At 40.5% G+C, this 20,384-nt stretch overlaps 1 protein-coding gene across 22 annotated transcripts in view; it reads left to right on the top strand.

The window, feature by feature from the left end:
- Positions 1 to 20,384, top strand: part of SERGEF (secretion regulating guanine nucleotide exchange factor) — a 159,818-nt gene that overhangs the window by 39,708 nt on the left and 99,726 nt on the right. For 18 of the 22 annotated variants that reach the window (XR_003255681.1, XR_003255677.1, XR_003255674.1 and 15 more), the window contains exon 9: positions 970 to 1,130. Coding sequence is in view for 14 of the 22 variants with exons in the window: in XM_026078923.1 (XP_025934708.1) it covers positions 970 to 1,130 (161 nt within the window). In the remaining 8 variants the exon portion in view is untranslated. Of the gene's footprint in view, positions 1 to 969; positions 1,131 to 2,227; positions 2,304 to 2,395; positions 2,663 to 15,899; positions 15,948 to 16,053; positions 16,122 to 20,384 lie in introns of those variants that run through there. The other 4 variants (XM_026078929.1, XM_026078933.1, XM_026078932.1 and 1 more) reach the window with 4 other exon arrangements.

Here is a 20,384-nt window from a genome sequence, read left to right as displayed (position 1 = left end):
AGTCTGGAGAGGAGTTTGAGGCTCAGCTTAAGTATGTACATAATTCAAGGTCACTTCTGGTTTTCTGGGCTGGAATGTGAGTTGCTGCTTCCAGTTAAAACCAAGCTGAGAACATACTGTTTATGCTGTGTCTAGGCAGCCTTTGAATCGGAAGCTCAGTAGGGACAGTTTTTCATGACTTTATCTGCAGAGATCTAGTTGCTTCATTAACAAAATAAAGCTGGCACTTAGTGTTTTATTTCTTCATTTCTTAAGAACAGAAAGTAAAAAAATTGCTCTTTGGATGTTATCCAGACCTGAGCATGGATTTATGCATGATGGTCCTGCAGCACTGACCCCCGTGTGTTATGTGGAGCAAGGGATGATTTGAATACTGCTGACTTCACTTAAAGTAACCTTTTCATGGCCAATGTGTGATTCCTGGGAAAACAAATCAGTGCATTTCCAATGCTTAATGACAACTGTGGTGATGTTCCTAACTAACCAGTTGCTGTCCTGAGAGCCATTTCTCTGCTAACAGAAGTTGTGACAGAAGGTATCCTCTATGAGGAAAATGCAAGCCTTATGTTAACTACAGGACGCGGGATGGATGTCTCTATGGCAAATATTTGGAAGCAAGAAGAATCTTTTAGGCTTCAGAATAAACTGTTCTGTGTGTGCTTTTGTTAAGCTAAAAATGTGTCTGTTGTATAACTGAAGTGTATGTATTGTATGCAAACATAGGTTATGCAGCTTTACTGAGATGGTTTCACTTACAGCCCAAGCCACCCCAAAGATGGCATTCTGTTGGAAAGTGAGTTATTGAAGTCTGAGTAACTGAGAAGTATATCATAATGTTTTTAGTTTTAATAGTTTTTTTATTATGGTCCTAGAAGTAAATACATTAAGGTTTGTTCTAGTTTTGAATTGGTATCTAGATGTTCCATGGCCCTGATGAATAAACAATCTTGAAATGTGTTTTGTGTTTAGAAACTGGCAAGGTATTCACCTGGGGCAGAGCAGACTACGGGCAGCTTGGAAGGCGTGCAGGGGCTCCCGATGGACAGGAGGCGTGCAGAGGATCTGAGCAACACTTGGAGCGGTTATGTAACATCCCTGTTCCAGTGCCTTGCCTAGATGGAGCATCTCAGGTAAGGAAGAAAATTACCATCTTTCCCCCCTCCCCCCCAGGTTTTTTGTGTGTTAAGATAATCAGAGCAGTTTCCTAATAGAACTTTTCCAAATGCTGCAGTAAAAGCCCTCCCTGCCTTTCCTGTAAGCTCTGGAGTTACATGATGCAATTGTTTCAAATTTGTAAAAGGCTTTTGCATTCGGAAATTGATTTTTGCCTTGGTAGAAACAGAGTTACCACTAACTAAAGATGCTGAATTCTCTCAGATAATACTGTGTTCAGGAAATAGGTGCAGCTGTCATGAAGTGTAGCAGACGAGGTGGGACCCTGCCCCGCTGCTGTGCTCCTTTTGTCTGGAGCCCTCTGTAACTGTTTAACCAGTGGCCTTTCTCTAGCAGACAAATAATAAAAATGTAGCAACTTCTATCTCCGGCTGTCTAAGCACATCATGAATATTTATTTACCTTGTAACATCCTTGAGTGGTATTGTGGGTTTTCTTTTCATATGGCTAATTTGAGACAGAGACCTATCTGAAAACACAAAGAAGATAAGAAAGAAAACATTACTCAAGGGCTCAGGGTGTTGGCTGTAGTCTGGCACAACATATAGCTTGTACTACCTGCAAGCTTTTTTTGTGGCTGAGATGCAGCCTGTTGGGAGGCAATATGTAGGTCTTATATAGGCAGATGTCCAGTCAAAATGCATACATCTCTGCAGGGAAGCTGATGGTCAAAGGCAAGGGGGTGCAGGTTGACCACTTCAGCTCTGAGGTGTGTGTTGCATCTCAGCCCCTGGTAGAGTGTTTCATGACAGGTCTTTTGTTAGAAGAGCCAGCCTCTGCCCTTTCCAATCGTGAGCCTTGTTCTGTGTACGTGAGTACTCACAGATGTGCAGTGGAGCCTCAGAGTCCAGGGTGCTGCAGGAGTGAATAATTCCTCCAGTCAAGTGTTGACTCCAGTGAGTCTCAAACTGCTCTTGCCCATTTTTTGTTTGGTGTCCCTATTTTTGTCATTAAATATCAACAAAGAACACCACTGTTGCATCTATTTCATGCTGTTACTTATTTGTGCTTTGGGCAATGCCTCGAGTATGAAGTTCTGTTGTTCCTCGTACAGCACAAAGCCAAGGCAGCCATAGCTTTGCCTGGAGAGACTTGCACTTGGCAGGACAAGTGATCCATGAAGGCGAATGAAAGGGATGCAGTCGCATATATTCCTTGAAAAGGAGGAGTAAAAGCAATCTCATCTTCATTCTGCTGCCCTCAGTGCTGTTCCTCCTTACAGGCCTGTGAGAGACCTGATTTGAGTGATTAGCAATGGCAGTGCTCTGGAGCAGGCATCATTCTTTGCAGAGCTAGCAGTGTGGAGATGACTTAAGAAGAGCATGATCAAGAGTAAGCATCGTTTGTACCCTGAGAGGAGCTGTATTGATGAGAAAAGGAAAAAGCAGATAATAAGAGCCTGAATTACTTCACTTCAAAGTTACGAAATAATTCAAGAGTCAAAATTTTTTGCTTAAAATTGCCTTTAAATTGCAATATGTAGGCCATGTGGAATAGGTATAAGTCTTAGCTGTTTCTTGTCTACCACAAACTATCCCTTTTCCTTTTGTTATTTGGAGAGGTCCAATTTGAGAGCTGAATTAAAATGAATGCAGAGAGGACGAATTCTTTTCCATATTTACCATGGATTAACAACTTTGATTAGTATTTTAATACGGAGAGCCGACTTAACAAATAAGGCTTAAAATTAATATAATCCTTATCCTCAGCCTGTCTTTGTGTCATTTTAAATGATCGACCTGAACTTTTGGCCAAGCTGTGGTCTGCTGATTTCCTCTGCATTTAAGTTAGTATTATTAAAAACTAAAATGGAGAAACTGATCTCAAGAATTAGAGGACAGAGTACAAAAGGCACAAAGCACTGAATTGAAGTTAAAATCTAGTTAAATTCTACTGTGCTGTCCCTAAAATAATCTCCTGTGCTGCCTGTTGTCTCTGTACCTATGGCTTATCTGCTTTCTCCCCCAAAGGGTGGGGATTCTCCCTTCTGCGTGTTGAAATTACTATGACATCCTGAGTAATTACCACTCAAAAACTATTTTTGAAGTTTTGGGTTACCTATTCCATTCGGAGTTTGACTTCATCTCACACGTTCATTTGGAGACATTGACCTTGAGAAGCATATCCTTTTGTTTGTTGTTCTTGTTTGTTGAAGAAATGGTAAAACAAAAGCATAAGATTAGATTATTTTATACCAGTGTGAGTATGCCTCCATGGCAGCTTTAGAAGACTTCCTGCATTAGCTTTACCTCTTGAAGAGAGAGTGCGGACGTCAGGTTCCTGGAGTCTCATGTGTTTAAACTTTGTGAATTATGAGACTGCAGGCCTATTTATTATTTTCCTTTCAGTGCTTTGGTGCATGACTGTCATGGGATAGGATGAGGCAGGGAAAAGAAACTTCAGGCTGTAGCAGAAGTCAGTTGTGCAAGACATTATGCATGCAGGGCTCTGGTGTTGTGGGGCGTCCTTGATTGCAGCTCTCCAGAACATCTGACTCATCTGCTGCCTGATGTGCATTCATATCCACTGCTCTTCAGATGAAAGGACAATTAAACACAAATGGTCTGAAATATGATGAGCCTCTGTATTTAGCAAATGTTACAAAGACTTGGTTTAATGTTTCCTCCTTGTCAAAATGCGTTCCCGGTCTGTTTGATATTTTTGGTTTTAATAGCTATCGCTTTACTGTTCGTGGTATGTTCAGCATGTCATTCATATTGCAGCAAACATTTGCTGCAGCAATAAACAAGTGAGAAGTCAGTGTGCAGGGCTGAACTCTTCTCACTAAATTGGATGGAATTTGGACATGTGGCCCTGTTCATATGAAGCCATGTCTTCTTCATATCCTTAATGAGAGAAAGTTTTGCAAGATTATACCTTTATGAGGAGGGAGATCAGGAATTTCAGCTGAGAAATGAAATAATGTTGTTCTTTGTTACGCTGTCATTTTTGGGTACATGGTTTCTCAGGCTTAATTCCAGCCTCTCTTCCTCTGTCATCCAACTCGAATCTTTATGGTGTGCAGGGGCCAGCTGTGCAAGGGAATGAAAATAGTGGGCTAGCGTGGGCGCCTGGACCTGCTGTGCTTCTCCTGATCCTGCTGTGATCCACAGTTCCAGTGTGTTCTTTCATCCCATGTGTGACTTCCCTCCCGCCCTGGGGAATATCATCGTGAATGCGTATATTCCCATGGCCCTCCACAGTTGGTTATCACCGCTTTGCTTTCTTTTTTTTTTCTTTTCACTCCTTGTTGCCATAATGTGATGCTTTTGTTTAGTTGTAGGTCTTTGAAATATATCTGTGCGTTTTTACTATATTTTCTGTCCCCCTCCCCCATTTGCATTGCAAACTATTAAGCATCTACCTACAAGGTAAACAAATCTGAGATCTGTTCTAATAACAGTAATTAGTTGACTGTTATGACTGTTTAAGCATCATTTTACCTTAAAATACCAAACATAAAGATGTAATAATATTGAGAAATGGAAACTTGGTTTAGAAAAAAATGACAACTGTTTTTGTACTTTGACTTCTCAGAGGAGATTGCTAGGGCCTTCTTTGTAGGTAAAGCTGCAGCTGAAGATTTTAAGGAACCTATTGAGAAATAACCTGACAGTATTAAATATGTCATCTCTGTGATGTGTGTGTGGCTCTTGTATGCTCATTGGTTTGGTATTGTAAATAGCTGTGGCTGTGTTCTTTATTTTGAATGGTCAGAACAGAAGAGACTTGTATTTCTGTTGGAGAGGGAAAAAAAGTAGATTTAACTTTCCTAAACCGGATCTTTACTGCTCAGTGTTTGAGAACATATGTGTGTTAACTGAGTCACTAAGCTGATTAAAAAACTTTGGGTATTCGGGAAGGAGATAAAGTGTAAAAAAGTCTCTTTAATTTTCCTTTCCTTACAAGCTGAATAACTCTTAGATAAGTCAAGAATATAGTTCAGTAAAAGTGCTGTTTGAAAAATAACATTTTGCTTAAGCCGTTCCTTATGCCTCTGATTTCCCAGCTCACCTTAAAACTCCTAGCTGAATGACAGAGGTGGGCCCTGGAAAAGTTCATGGTAAAAGGTGGTTCTTAGTCTGCAATGTTTGTAGCCAATCAGGAAAATGAGTAGTGGATGGGAGCAGAAATAGAAGTGAAAGGGTTCCAGGTGATGCAGCAAGCCAGCTGCAAAGCAAAGATCCCAGGTCCCATGTTCCACTCCAGCCCTCTGTTCCTTAAGCTTTCTCATTTGTGATATGCCTGAAGGGAGAGTTGGCCAATGTCTGCATGCTCCAGGTAGGTCAGATTACTCTGATCTGCGTTGTGTTTCGGTTACTATGTGTGACTTTCACTAAATGTATACGTAAGCTACCTGACCTCTCCAACTGGGGATCCTTCAGTAGGAGAGGTCCCTATGGAATGAGAAGCAACAGCCTGTTCTTCTGCAAAGACTGGTGGGCTTGTGAGGTCCTTCTGGCAAGGACAAGTAGAGGTTGCCTTCAGCAGCTTCAGAGAATTAATAGACTCTTGACACTATAGGCTGGTAAGCAATGGTTTATAGTAGTGTTGGAGCTTCTTGGCTGCCAATCATGCTTGATGCTCTGGAGCAGCAAGTTGCTCTTCTTGTTACAGAGAGTGAATGTGATTCTTGGACTTGCTGGTCAATGGCAGGCTTTCAGGAGACCTGTCAATGATCCTATAGCTCTGTCTACCGTACCTCAGAGAAGGTCAGGAAAACTGGACTTGGACTGTGTGAATTTAGGGGGAAAGCAAAAACAGGGCTTGTAGTCACAGTTCTGCTACTATGTATTTAGCAGCTTTGGCCAATTTTACATTTCATCTAGTATTTTAGACATGTCTCATAATAACCTGTAAGGCAGATGCATTATGACCTTTTTTGTCTCCATACTACGTTTGGACTGTATTTGGTATTTAAGAGAAAGTGTCATGCTTTTCTTAAAGAAGTCTTTCCGAATTTGGACTTCATTTCTTGGCTGACCCTTTACAGTGCTTATAGGACAAAAAAAAGCAGAATTAGAAAAAGTCCCTGTGGGGTCTTTTAAACTCCTTGTCTTCCCCAGGGCTCTGAGAACTTTCCTTGGGCTGTGAATTGTTTATAGGATATTTTTCTGAGGTCTCTCACAAGGAACTCGTCAACAGAGCAGTCTGGAACCTGGATCCTCCAGTCAGGTCCTCTAAATTTCCTAGGCTCCATGAGAGCTCCTTAAACAACCAAAATCTGTTGCGTAAAAGCTGTGTTGGAGAGAAACACTAGAATCCTGCTGAGCTGTTAGTTTAGTTCAGAGTTGTTGCAGAAAGGAAAAGATTTGTTAAACAATCTCAGTCTAAAGAAAACAAAATGGTAAAAACCCCATAATGCCGAGAAGCCTGTGCTCTGAGACGGCATTTCGAATGAGAGCAATATACAGCAGCATTTATTTTTGTGCTTATTCAAACAAGAGGAGGTGCTGCAGTGATTTGAAACGCAAGGTTGTGGTTTTGTTGCTGTGCTTTAGAATTAATTAATTTATCCTAGTTCTTCAGTAGAAATGATGCATAGTTTCTCTGGTTATAAACAGGTAATGCAGTCTTTTTTTTTTTTTCCCCCCTCTCTCCATGAACTGGTGGGTCTTGATCTATTTCTTCTGAGAAATGCTGTTGTTGAATTCCCTGGTTGGTGGGAGTTTGGTGGGGGGTATGTGTGTGTGTTTTCTGTGAAATGGTGTTTTTTTTGTGTGTGTGTGTGAGATATGCAATGATAAAATGGCAATGTAAGGGTTCTTGCCAGAGTGGAAATCAGTTGCTTGGCTTGTCAGTTGACCCTAAGTGATGATAAAGGAAAAATGGTCTTGGAGAAGTGGGTCCTGAGACCAATTCACTGTTTGTACAAATGAAGAGTTGCAATTAAAGATGAAGCTGAAGAGCAAACAGTTAACATGGGCCATGGGTAACAACAGGATTTATCAAGAGAAGGCAACTGCTACCTGCACAGGAAACGAAGGGGCCCGTGTTAGATGAGGTGCGTTTGAGAGCTGCGTGAGCTGAGTGCCGTGTAGGAGAATAGCACTAATCCTGGCAACACAATAACAGCAAAACAGAGAAGAGGGGTTTACAACTGCATTGCAGGAACTGAAGAAAATGATTTACTTTGTAGGTTGGTTGGTTCTCCTTTTCTTCTGTCAGGAGAGTGAGAGTGGTAACAAACTGCTGCAACTCAAACACAACCTTTTGGCTAGGTAGCAATCTCATTTATTCTGTGCTTTTCTTATCCCATTAAGACATGGCCCCATTTAATAAAGAATACCTTGTGGCCTGAAAGAGAGACATTTAAAGCAACACAGCAAACAGTCATTTCTGAAAGTTTGGAGTACAGATGTGTTAAGCAACAGAAGTTACTCTGGAACTATTAAGGTCTGCTCCATGAAAACTGTTTGTAACCTGGTCACAGTYGTATTGGGAATAATAAATTGGTGAAATCGAGCTCAGCTATTTAACACCAGCTGAGAGGATGGGGTGCTTTGCTCCTAGTGTCTATAAGGAGAACCTAGGTCACCAACTTGGCCTAGATGTGTAACTTTTGGTTAGCTGAGAGGAGAAGACAGTGGTTCGCAGCACAGCGCTTCCCCTTATAGCACCATACCAATTTCTCTGCAGCTGTCATTGCAGAAGGGGAGAAGGGAAACAAAATTCACAGCACTAAGCGGATGGCAAAGGAGGATTTCCTGCACTGCCACTGCAGGCCATTTAGTGTATGCTGTGTGTGTACAGGCTGGAGTTGTTGACTGGTTCTCCAGTTGCTGCTTTTGCAGACTAGAGTGGGTTTAAAAAGACTGAAACTGCTCTGCTGGGGCGATACTGCACCAGTGAGGTGGCAGCCAAGGACCAGGCTAGGTGTAATGTGTATGGGAGACCATGAAGGGCTGATTTGCTGAGGATGTGCATGAAATAGGAGAGGAGTGAAATGGGATGAAGTCAGGAGTTGGAGACCCAGCATGGGATGACTGAGGTGTTACAAATGTGAGTGTGGGAGAGGGTTCAACCTTCATAAACATTTTTCCATTTGATTGCCTGTTGCAGTTAGAAGCCCGAATTAATAACCCATGTGCAGGTCTCTTAAAGTATCGGGGAAATGGAAAGAGACCACGACCGCTTGCTGCAGCGGCCATGGCTTGTGCAGACACGTGTGAGCTGCTGGTAGCATAGCCATAAGAGTGAGGCCAAATTGGCAGCTATATTTAAGGAGGTTTTTGCATTCTGTGCTAAGGCCTATTAGCAGTATCCAAAATGGTGGGTCTAAGATGTCTTGTGTATAACTCTGTGATCTGTGTATACTTGTACCTTAAACTAAAAATACTCTGAGTGGGTCCCATCCTTCTGCGTGACTGTTCTAATAACAGTGCAGCACGACTGCTACTCGCTCTGAGCTCACGGACAAATTGTGACCCAGCTCATTGCTCCTTTAAAGTATTTCTTTACACCAACGAATGCCATCACTGTTCACCAGCATCATTCACATAAATGATGCAGTTAATACCTATTAATGTGTAGTGCTGTAAAATTGCTTGAAAAATCTGCTCAGTATTATGACAAAGCCTGTTTGAGCAGCAGTCTTGGAAGGTGGCTTCTCTAAGGGCAGAAATCCTGTCCTGCTTCACTAAGACTGTCCCAGCTGCCTTGATCCATGAAGAGCCTAAACAAAGATTTCCCTGTAAAGTGTGTCCTAGCACGAGTCAGGGTTAACCCAGGGTATGTGTATGGACAGGTTCCTAATCTAAGTGGAATTATGGTTTGAAGCAAGAGGCTGGAGGAAAGGCCTTAACGCATGTAGTTTTTCATTCTCAGTTTGTCATTAGAACTGTTATGGAGAAGGGATTAACAAATCAATGCAGGCTAAAATGAGAGAAAATCAATAAGAAACTGTAGTGCACTGGAACAAAGCTATCAATTTACAGCATTCTCTGCAAAGGACTCTCATCCACACCTCCTTTCATGGATGGAGAAATAATACAAAAATGATGATTTGGGGTCAGATTAATCATCTGTTTTACTTGGCTGACCGGCCTGACCCCAGAACCTTAGGTCAAGAAATTTACTGGTATAAAAATGCTGTTGATGTTTCCTTTTACTTCTGCTGCACTGACAATTTTGCTGACAGGTTTTATAATGGGAATGGTTTAAAAAAAACTAGTCAAGTCAAAATACTGTGCAAGTTACTCTCCTAGCAATTTGATGGAACATTGTCTTTAATTGCTCACTATTTTGCATTAATAGAAGTGGTTTCATTAGTTTTTTTGTTGTTTCCCCCTGCCCTTTTAAAAATGGTGAGAAAGTGTTCCTTTTGAAGAATTACTCCTTAATGGATACTGCATGTTCTGCAGCTGGGAATAGTCTGAGTAATGCTGGGGTGCTGGGTGGTGCGCTAGGGATGGCTGAGGTGGACAGACCTGAGCGATTCCAGCACTGCTCCGTTGCTGGAGTAGGTACATTGGTGTCTCCAAAATCACTTGTCGCTATGGGGCTATAACCTCACCAGGCAGTGCTGTTTTGGCCAGCACTGACTGTTTCTCCCCACTTTCAGCTTAAAGCTTTTGGATTTGATTTGAACTTGGATTGTGCTCATTTTGTTACACCGGTGGCAGCTTTGGTGTTCCCGTGAACACACTCACCATGAAGTCATTTAAGCTGTGAGCTCTGCCAGACTTCCTGGCCTTTGTGCTTATGCTGTAAATTAGTGTGAAGCTTCTGTTTAAAGAAAGATTCAGAAAAGAGTAAAACTTCTGTTTCTGCTGTGATGCTTCAGCATATTGCTACTCCCTGTCCCCACCTTGGCACACAGCAAGTTTCAAGGGCTAGTGTGCTTGGTAGCCTGCTAAAATGGCAGGGACCTGCCAGTCTTCCCACCCGGTCCCTGATCTCCTTTACCTGTTGGCTGTCTTGCCCCTAATCTAGGCCATGAAGTCGAAGGCAGAGGCTGCCTCTGAACTCCATGTGTGGTTTATACACTGTCTGCCACAGCCTGTGGCTGCTGGCTCCAAACGTTTGCCCGGCAAACAGTCAATAAAAATGTTTGTGAAAGGAGGAGGAGGAGGGAGAAAAGAAATGAAAAATGCTGCATCTCAGCCTGTAAGGATAAAAGTGCTAAACTGTCTCCTATTTTAAAACCTGCCTAAGGGTTTATTCTTAGTCGCCTGGCAGTTGATTGCAGAGGGCTCACTAAATTCAGTGTATATGACATGTAATCAGATATTGGCAAAGATAGCTAAGCCCTATGATCCTGTTGCTGATGCTTTGCAGGATTATTTATCATAGAAAATGCAAATAAAAATGTTCTAAGGGGGGGGGGAGTATTTCATTATAAAGGAGAAAAGGATTGTTGGTTTCCTTAGAAGTATGGTTCTGAAAATGCCAGCTCCTAAGTTTTGCCATTTTCTCTCTAGCTCCCTTTTGTTTTTCCCATTCCTGTTCTCAGGTATATGGCTGGCATAAATGATCCCTTTCTTGGTAACAAGGGTTTAGGGAGAGGGTGAGGAATTCTTATGATGTGCTTGTTTTTCCAGAACATTGTTTGGCCTAATGTTTGTGTGCACTTAGGTGTTAAATTAACAAGTATTAAATAGCCACTCTTCTTACTGGTAGTTGTTTTGGTGGAAATCCCTTCTGTCCAGCTGCTTTAAGTTGCAAAGGTTTACCAGCAGCCTCCACTGTTAGCTGGTTTCATGCTTTAGGAATCATTCAAAGCCTTGAAAATCTGAGACCTTGGCTTATTTCTATTAAAATTGCCAACTTCTGCTGGACCTAACAAGAAAACACAAGGGGAAGGAGTGACAGTAGATGTCTGTCTAGCAGGTTTCAGTCACTTTGTCAGGGACAGATGTTGAGGTGTCCAACATTCACTTAAGTGCTATGACAAGATACATTGTGAGTGTACCTAACTCTGTAATTCTGGCATTGCTTTTATGTATGCCAGGATGTGGTATTTTGTCTTTGTGTTTATAAATTCTTTACTCTTTGTACAGGTGCCTGCACAGGATATATTTTTAATTCTTGAAACCTATTATCCCTTTCTCATGTCTTCTCCATTCCCCATGGTTTTCTTTGTTTTGTTTTTCTCTCTGGGTAGAGGAAAGCCCTTTTCCTTTGGTAATTTCAGGAAAAGTTTTTGACTTAAACACACACAAGTAGAATTGTTCTTTTGTACTCTTGTGAGGGTTTTAAGCATAGATTCCAGAAGCAGCAAACAGTGAATTTGTCTCTACTTGCTTTTTCACTACCCCTGCTCCCTTTTTAAAATTTAAGCACTACAAATAAAAGATGAAGACATCCTGGTTTTTCTTAAAGATGCATTACTCACAGTTATAGAGCAGTTAATATCAAAAAGGAGCAACTACTTTTGGAGAAAATATCTATATATTTATAAATGATTAAACAGTTTGCTTATTATCAAAAAAGCTTTGTGACTCTGGGGAATGCAGTTTCAAGAATTCTTCAAAATGTGAGTGAATAAGAACAGGAGGTGAAATGGAAACCATTGCACTGTTTTTAATTATCATGTAGCTATTCCCTCCATGAAAACCCTCTAGGTAGATGGCTCTTTTTGCCCCCCAGTGTAGAATCACTGAAGCATCTTTTCGTTTTGCTCAGTGGATTGGACCATCGAGGCTGATCGCTACCACAATACAGGAGTTGCTCATCTGGCTGCATATGAGCCAAGCTGAGAATATGTTCGTGGCACTATATGAGCCTATAAGCCTTGATAATAGCCCTTTCCCAGGAGAAAAATAATAGTTTGGGCTCAGCAGAAGCAGCTCTAGTGCTATTGGACCTGTGATGGTAAGTTCAGCAGTTTAGACTTGGAGAACAGTGTCCTGTAGTTGGTTTCTTGCTATCAGAACTCCTTGAAAATTCAGTGGATGAGAAGTGCAATTGAAATAAAAGCATTTCCTGGAGAACAGTGATGATACCTGGATCCTTTTGTTCTGCTTTTGTCAAATATATTAGCTCTGCAGAACGACCTGCTTAAAAATCTGGTCCAAATGTGGTTTAGTGTACAGCTGAAGCTAGTGATGTTTTGGGGCTTGAGCTGAGACTTCAACATCCTAAATTTGAGTGATAGAAGTGTTTCTGAATTGAATGTTAAGTTGGGAAAGCATGTAATTTCCCATGTTGGTTGCTGACAACTTGGTCACCAATACGCTGGTTTCACATGCTGTATCATCAGTAGCCACTGAAGAAAGTTGCTCTGTCTTGCTTAATATGATACATCATGTACAGGGGGTTCTGCCATGGATTCATGGGACAAATCTGTTTCTGGGATTCCTTATATTTAGAGAAATTGGCACAAGGAGATCTTTTCACCTTAAATGATCTGTCTTGAATACTGGTATGAAGAGCTGGTTCAGGTCAGAAGTCTTTATTTGATTCTACCCTTTGTTTCATGCTCTTGAAGGCATCGTTGGACAAGGAGAAGATTTTTTAAAACAATTCCTACTTTCAACAGTGATGTGGGTATTTAGGAGCATAAGTCTTATTATCAGTGATCTGATCTGATCTTGAGCTAGTAAGTACCAACCTGTCTTCTGAAAATTCAGTTTTTATGGTGTTTGGAAAGTTTACTTTGAAACTACGTGCCAATTTCTTAAGAACAAATTGTTTTCTGCTTCTCAGTGAATCTTGTTTTCACTGGGAATGCAAGTCATGTCGGTTATGGTGGGAGCGGATGTCCTTAGTCTGTTCATAAAGTAAAAAACCACAATCTTTTCTTCTACTGTTTTTATAGCACCTGTTGTGATTTGATTCTTATTCTGTTTTAAAATAATACAAAATTGATGCTTATCATTGTATCATGTGGAAATAGAAATTATGCTAAGCAAAGAGACAGGAAATGGAAATCTGTGATAAGACAGTTTTTAAGTTTCATTGCATCTCTAAGACTTTTGCTTCTGTACTGCTGATGCTAACGCAGCATTTGTATCTGGGACCTCCGTTACACAGAATGGAGCCTAATAAAAATTTAGGGACTTGCGGAAATGCATTTACAGTACGTACAGTGTTGTAAAACTTTATGTGTAGTTTTGTATGTGCAATTTAGATGTTGGACTGGAATCTTCCTAAGCAGAATATAATATTGAGACCTGCAGCCTTGGAAAATGAGAGGATACTTGAAATGGTGAAATAGAAGGCACTCTCTTGCTTCAGCAGTTTGCATTAAGTCTCACAGGATTAATTTGCCGTCTTCAGTTTTCCTTGCTGCAGCAATCCTGAAATGCAAGCTGCTCGGAGGGGAGTGAAAACAGCAGCAAAATGCACTTTTTTTTTAAACCAGAAAAGATTAAGACTGTATTTATGAATTACAGTGGTGCTATTTAATCATTTTAAGAGAGGATTGTTTTAGTGTATCTGAAAAGCTGTCCAGAAATTGGAAGCGAGATATGATGTAGATTTAATGTGTGTCTTTAAGAAATCATCTGCATACCACCCCCCTCTCCTCCCCAACAAATGAGGGCAGTGTAGCATCATCTTTCACTCTTCTGTGTGGTTCATGGAGATATTTATGTCTTGTGGTCATATGGGTTAGAAGCGCACTAAGACTGACAGTGTTCAGGTTCTTCAGGGATGACTATGAGTTAGGCCTTATTTTGCAGCCAGATTGGCAGAAAGCCAATGAGAAAAGAGCTTTTATTCACTTATGTTGAGTTCATGCTTAGCTTGCCATGCCAGAGATAATCATAATAAAATGATTTTATCTGAGGACTTCAAATTTAGTAATGCTAAGTACTTGAGGGACTGCTGATGTACCACTGCTGAATTCAGACATGCATTTCAGGTTGCTCTTTCCACCTTTTTTCCTGTGCTCCCTTCCTCCCCCTTTACTTACTGACAACTTCTTGTAGATACCTTTATTACTAAAGGGATTTCGAATTTACAGCAATATTGCTGCTTATTATATTTTGGCGACAGGAAACATAGGTCAGAAACACCTCTTCCCGTGCAGCAAGCCTCCGTGTGCTTTACCTTTCAGTCTGAAGACAGAAACACTTTGTTTTTTCTTTTGATGTTACTGGACTGAACATTCAATAATTTTGATGCTCTTTGAGAAATTAGGACCAAACTCTGAAATCCATTTATTTATATCAGATAAATGTGATTCACTGTGATGCACTTTTATTGTGTGCTTATACGTTTACTGAGTAAAATGTGTAATACACCAAATAACTCACGCTTGGTTTCCTTCTACCTTTCTTGGTTTATTTTCTTTTTGTGTTCAATACTACATGTTGGCTGATATTCAGGGGAAAAAAACGAATCAGAAACATTGAGACAATTGGAACTGTGCTGCTAAATTAGTTTTCTATTTGAGCTAGCAAAAATAAATATATGAACTCTAGATTTGCTCTTTAATGAGGATATTTTAATGTTGTTCACTCAGGAATTCTTAATTTGTGGCAAGGGAGAGATCAAAAGTAGTGTGTGATTTTTTGGGGTTTTTTTTGGAGGTTTTTTGAGGGTTTTTTTGAGTTTTTTTGGGTGTGTGGGTTTTTTTTTTTTTTGGAGGGGTGTGTGTGGTGTGGTTTTTTTTGGAGGGGTGTGTGTGGTGGCTTTTTTTTGGAGGGGTGTGTGTGGTGGCTTTTTTTTGGAGGGGTGTGTGTGGTGTGGTTTTTTTTGGAGGGGTGTGTGTGGTGGCTTTTTTTTGGAGGGGTGTGTGTGGTGGCTTTTTTGGGGGGTGGGGGGGGTTTTTTTTTTTTTGGRGGGGTGTGTGKGGCATTTTTTGGGGGGGTTGGAGGGGGGTTTGTGTGTGGGTTGTCTTTTATTTTATTTTATTTTTTTAGTGTTTTACATTTGTTGCATGCAATTTGTATGTAGCTAGGCATAAGTGAAGGGGAGTACTTTGATTTTAGAGAACCTGTATTAGACTCCCCATAGCTGTCATATATTAGTCTGAGTTGCACCTCTCAACAGCTCCGGTCATTTGCTCTCACTTGTGATTTACGTAACGAAGCTCTCTGCAGGACCATAACCATTACACAGGCCTTAGCTGAAGCTTGCTCGGGAGGTGTTTTGCTTCTGTGGTTTTCCCCCRTTTCTTTCTCTTGCTCTCTCTTGCCCAAGAGACTTGTTGTTGTTTGGACCTACTTAGAGCCATCTGGAGCGGCTGCCAGGAAGTCAGCGCTGCACAGGGAAACCAGCCTGCCGCGCTGTCCCTGTTTGGCAGAGTGCCCAYGAGAACTGGGCAATGGACACAGCTTTGTCACCTGTTCTTAAGAAAAAGTGTGCTTGGTTGTAAACATTTTGATACTTAAGTATTTTTCAGAGAAAAGACTATGTTCAAACTTCAGGGAAAAGAGTTGAAGTGGCTATAAGCAGGTGTCTTTAGCACTCAACCTTTAAAGCCTACAGTCTGTGTGGACCTTTTGGGGGGATAGAGTTCAGGCCTGTCAGTCACTGTCTCAAGGACATGTTTTCCATATGCTGTACATCCTCTTGCCTTTGCACTGCTTTTGGGATGAAAAGAAGAATCTTCCATGCTGCAGAAACTTGAAGGGCTTTTTTTCTTTTTTTTTTCCTTTGTATTCACCCTTTTTCTCAGCTAAGGGTAACACCTCAAGGTGAGATGCAGTAGGGCTTTATTTCCCCTGGATCTATGTCAAACTTTTCAGCTGAGTTTTGCAGTAGAGCTGCCTGATCTTTAAATAAGCTTTTCCATTCTCTGGCAATGTAGCAGCCCGTTCCCCTCCTCCCCACAGGCAGATCCTGCTGCAAGAGACACTGAAGTGATTAGAAGGCTTAAAGTGGTCAGTAAGTGCATTCATCACCTCTTCCTCGTAGAGTAAGCTCTGCTGAATGTAGGAAAATCTCCAAATGTTCTCCTTTTGTTGTGTCTTTGTAAATCGCTTCAAGCCTGGCATTCCTGGATGAAGATGTGTGAAGAACTGAAGACCAGCATACTGAGCATATTGCCAATCATCGCAAGGTAAACTGCGTGAACGCAGAGCAGAAGGGATGCACCAGCAGTTTTAGATGACTATACAAAAGCAATTCACTAGCCAAGTCTGCAGTAAGCACAAATGCATCTTGCCTTCGAGAAGCTGCAAAGAACGTGTCGTCCCTACTGCTCTTCGTGTTTTATTGCCACGCTAAAATCTGAAAGCGTTATGCATCTGCCTCCTGCCCTGCGTCATGTCCCAGTGGGTAGTGCATTCAAGCGATCTTTGTGGGTGAGCCGTCTTGGAACAACAATCTAGTTCAAAGTGTGCCTTAAACAAAAAACCACACTGACAAAACAAAAAGTAAAAACGCAAGCAAGGAGCAATACTTACATCTCTGATGGACAGAGTAGAACGAGAGATGCAAAAAAAACCTTAGCGAGCATCCCTATCTGTAGTAAAACTCTTTGTAGTAAACCCCTTGTGTATGGAGTTCTTTAATATCTGTTTGCAGGCAATGCAAAAGTATAGTACTCTTAACTGGAGACCTGAGATGCAGCAGGAGTAGCTGGGTCAACTTCAATGTTGATGAAAAGAGGCACGTTCAAGTCAATGGAGTGCTGTCATATCCAGCCAGTAGAGTTGTGCACCGTGTTGTAAAGCCAGGAGATCATTTGGTTTCTGAGGGATATCACAGGCTAATGATATCAGTTATCTGTCTGAAATTCATTTAAGGTAATAATCATAGTGATCACCTATGGGAGATTGGTGCATGTGCAAAGGTAAGCTTTTCCTGAAAGTCTTTTCTTTCTTTCTTTTTTATTATTAAATATTCAGACCCATGATTCTTATGGATATTTGAGATCTCTGCCTCTATTAATAATAATAATAGCCAAACCAACAAACCTCGAAAGTATGTCTCTAAGGAAGAAGAGGAAGAAAAAAATAAAAAAACCCCACCCTTGAAAACCTGAAACTTCAGGTTTCAATACCCAAGTCAAAGAACAAGATTGCAGTCTTAAGTTGTTTCTTAACAATTTCATGGCTTTTAAGCCAAATTCTGTTGTAGCTTCAGATGACACTTTAAAAAAAAAAAAAGCTTTTGGATACAGTGTTCTAGCTGTCATTTGACCAAACATCCAGTTTTACATTCAGCTATGCAGAGTATGCCTGATTAGTATTGATTTGAGAAGCAAGATAAAGCTAAAGATGATTGTGTAACAGATTTTGGCTCAGTGCAAATGTTTTTATGAAACTAAATATTTACTTGTGAGCAAGAATAAGCATACTAGTTTTGTTAAGGACAAGTGAATGAATTGGCTAATAACTTGTTTAACGGAACAGTTGGTGAGAGGAGTTAAGGTTTGTTGCCAAGTCTCTTAGGTTTTTTTGATGTAATTGAAGAGCACAAAAAGAATGGGGACAGTTTTAAAATGCGCTGCTGTATTGCTGTCTGTCTGATTGCAGCTTACAATTCATGCGGTACGGTGTGGGATATTATTAGTCACCGCACAGGCTGATGTGAAATTTTCTGTACTGGACTTGAGAAATCTTCTGGAATTGTGCCAGAGGGTTATGCATTCCAGTAAATGACTAAAAGTGAAATTGTGTCCAAATGACTCTTTCAGTGATATCTAAGCCACTAGAATATATGTTAGCATAGTGTCTGAAAAATTATTTAATCATTTCAGAGAGCTTTATTTTAGTCAATGTAACCTTCCTCGTTCTAATACTGATTTGTGATATTATTTGTGATCTATTGGATTCAGTAAGTACTTGAAGTTTGAATTTCCCATGACCTATGTCTTGTTAATGTGTCTTTAACGCTTGGAAAGTGTAATTTATTCTTCTGAAGGTTTGCGGTGTGATAGCACATAGCCCATTAGAGAAAAGCAAACTTTAACTGCAATATTATGAACCTTAACAAGTATATCTTAATGTTGCTGTAGCTGCTGCTGTGTGTGCAGGCAGCATAACATTTTCCATTCTAGATTTCTGTTTGGCTGCTGAAATTTAGTAAAGTAATTCGCCACTCAGGTGGGAAACTTCCATGCTTGTCCTACATTCTGAATTGGCCTTATTTTGAAATGGTGACCAAAACCAACCCTCTCATCCTCAAATTGTGGGAGACTTTCTGTCATTGAGTAGTGTTGATGATGTTGGAATGGAAACATAAGGTGAGGGTTGTTCTGAGTAAATACTTGCAGAAAAGGGAACTTAACTTTTAAAAGTCAGAGTTAAAAAGTCCTTTCATGTGAGATCATTACAGCAAGACTCAGAAAAATAAGCTTGCTATGTTTATGTTTAAGGCTGCCTCAAAATCCTTTAAGTTGCTTGACCCTCTATACAAAGTATAGTAGTTATGGCCTTGCTGTTGTAGGTACTGGAAAAGTTTAAAACTTAATATGAAGGTGTTTAGTATTAGTATGCAAACATATAAAAAAGGCTTGTGGGTTAATTCACTTTCACATTTGCTCTTTTTTTGTATAATGTAAAAATGTCTCAGCATGGATAGAAACATAATTTAAGAGGAGTGCGTGAGGGCTGACTATAAATGAGAATCCAGTCCAGTATCATAATGTGCATGATTAATATTATATGAACAGCTTTAACTGTTCATTCTTTATGTGGAATACATGTTTATTTGGTGCACTTGTATGTGGATAATAGTTCTGTATAGTGTTTTCTTTGGAGACCATGTATTTGTTTTAATAGCTGAAAGCTTTTTTTTTCCTTTTTTTTTTTAAACAGGGTAACTGTCTCAGTAACTTATTTAACTGATAAATTAAAATGTTATGATTAATATCTTACTGGGCTTATTCAGTCTGGGGGAGAAAAGGCTTTGGGGGGCATAATTGCAGCCTGCCAGTACCTACGAGGAGGTTCATGAAGAAGATGGAGGTAGACCCTCTCTGGTGGCAGGAGGGTGAGACACAAAGGGCGTAAAATGAAATAAGGAGGGTTCAGACTTGATATAAGGAGAACCTTTCTCATGATGAGGACAATCAAGCTGTGGACCAGGCTGCCCAGAGAAGTTGTGCGGTCTCTGTCCTTGGAGGTTTTCAAGACCCACTTGAAGAAAGCCCTGAGCAACCTGGCCTGATCTCATAGCTGACCCTGCTGTGAGCAGGAGGTTGGACTAGAGACCTCCTGAGGTCCCACCCAATTTGAAATATCCTATGATCGTAAGATCTTGTTTCTATCCTCAGTACTCTTTCCACAGATGATCAAAATTCAAATTTATGAAGCTTCAATCCAGTGCTGTAATACAGCAAATTGACAGGGGAGAGAGCTTTCAGGTTTATTAAAATGTGAGGGACTAGCTCAAGTCAAGTTCAGTTTGTAGATAGGATGTTTCTTACTAGGAAGGCAACCAATGAGAGAAAAGGGGATTAAAGAAACTATGCTCTTTTTCCCTGTCAGCTGTAATACATGTTTCTGGTGCAGCAAAATGCATGGAAAAATTGCGTAAGCAGTCAGAGCCTCAAAGTACCTAGCTGGCTGAAATAAGGTAATTGTATTAGCCAGTGACAGGTAGAAGCTTTGCAGTACTGGCTTGTGGATGGGATGACTATAATTGAAATAACTTGCAAAAAACCTGCTTTAGGGTTCAGTGGTTCCGTGTGTTGTAATTTTGCTTTAACCCAGAAGCACTAACATTAGTTGTCCCCTTTTTTGTTCATACTCTCTTCATGCTTTGAAGTTTGCAAAGGAGAAAATCTATTGAGAAGCTACACTGAAGTTAAAGTATCCATACACTGAAAATCGGAGCCCTTGGTCTCGATGCTTAAAATGATCATTTGCTTTTGAATTGTGTTCTGCTCACTCTTAGTTATATGCTACTTTCTAGCATAAATTGCTCTTTGGTCATATAAAATTAAGTCACATTGGTATACACTGAAATTTACTCAATTTATAAGAATTCTTTTAGTTCTAGGCTCTTCTCCCTGTCCTCTGTTTACGTTTGAGTAATATATGCACAGTCTGCATGACGGATCGATATGCTACTGAAATTAGTTTACTAAAAACAGTCTCTGCTCTTCAGAAAACTGAAAAACCAATGTCTGCAATGCTTTAAAAACAAACAAACAACCCCCCCCCCAACCCTATTTTTTCCTGCAAGGATAGTCAGAAAGCCAGGAGGAGACCAGGTTGTTTAGAGGTGATACCGATATGACTTTATCATCATTAAAGTGTTTCTTGGAAAAGACTGTCCTTAGTCATGAGAATCATTTTTATTCGAGTGTTTCTTCTGAGTTACAGCATTAGTCATCTAGAATCACGTATGCTGTCTGCAGTTCTTTT

The sequence above is a fragment of the Apteryx rowi genome, unplaced genomic scaffold (assembly GCF_003343035.1).
Source record: "Apteryx rowi isolate R43461 unplaced genomic scaffold, aptRow1 scaffold_49, whole genome shotgun sequence".
NCBI classification, from domain to species: domain Eukaryota; kingdom Metazoa; phylum Chordata; class Aves; order Apterygiformes; family Apterygidae; genus Apteryx; species Apteryx rowi.
The sequence above is the reverse complement of the archived record's forward strand: the minus strand, read 5'-3'. Positions and strand labels throughout refer to the sequence as shown.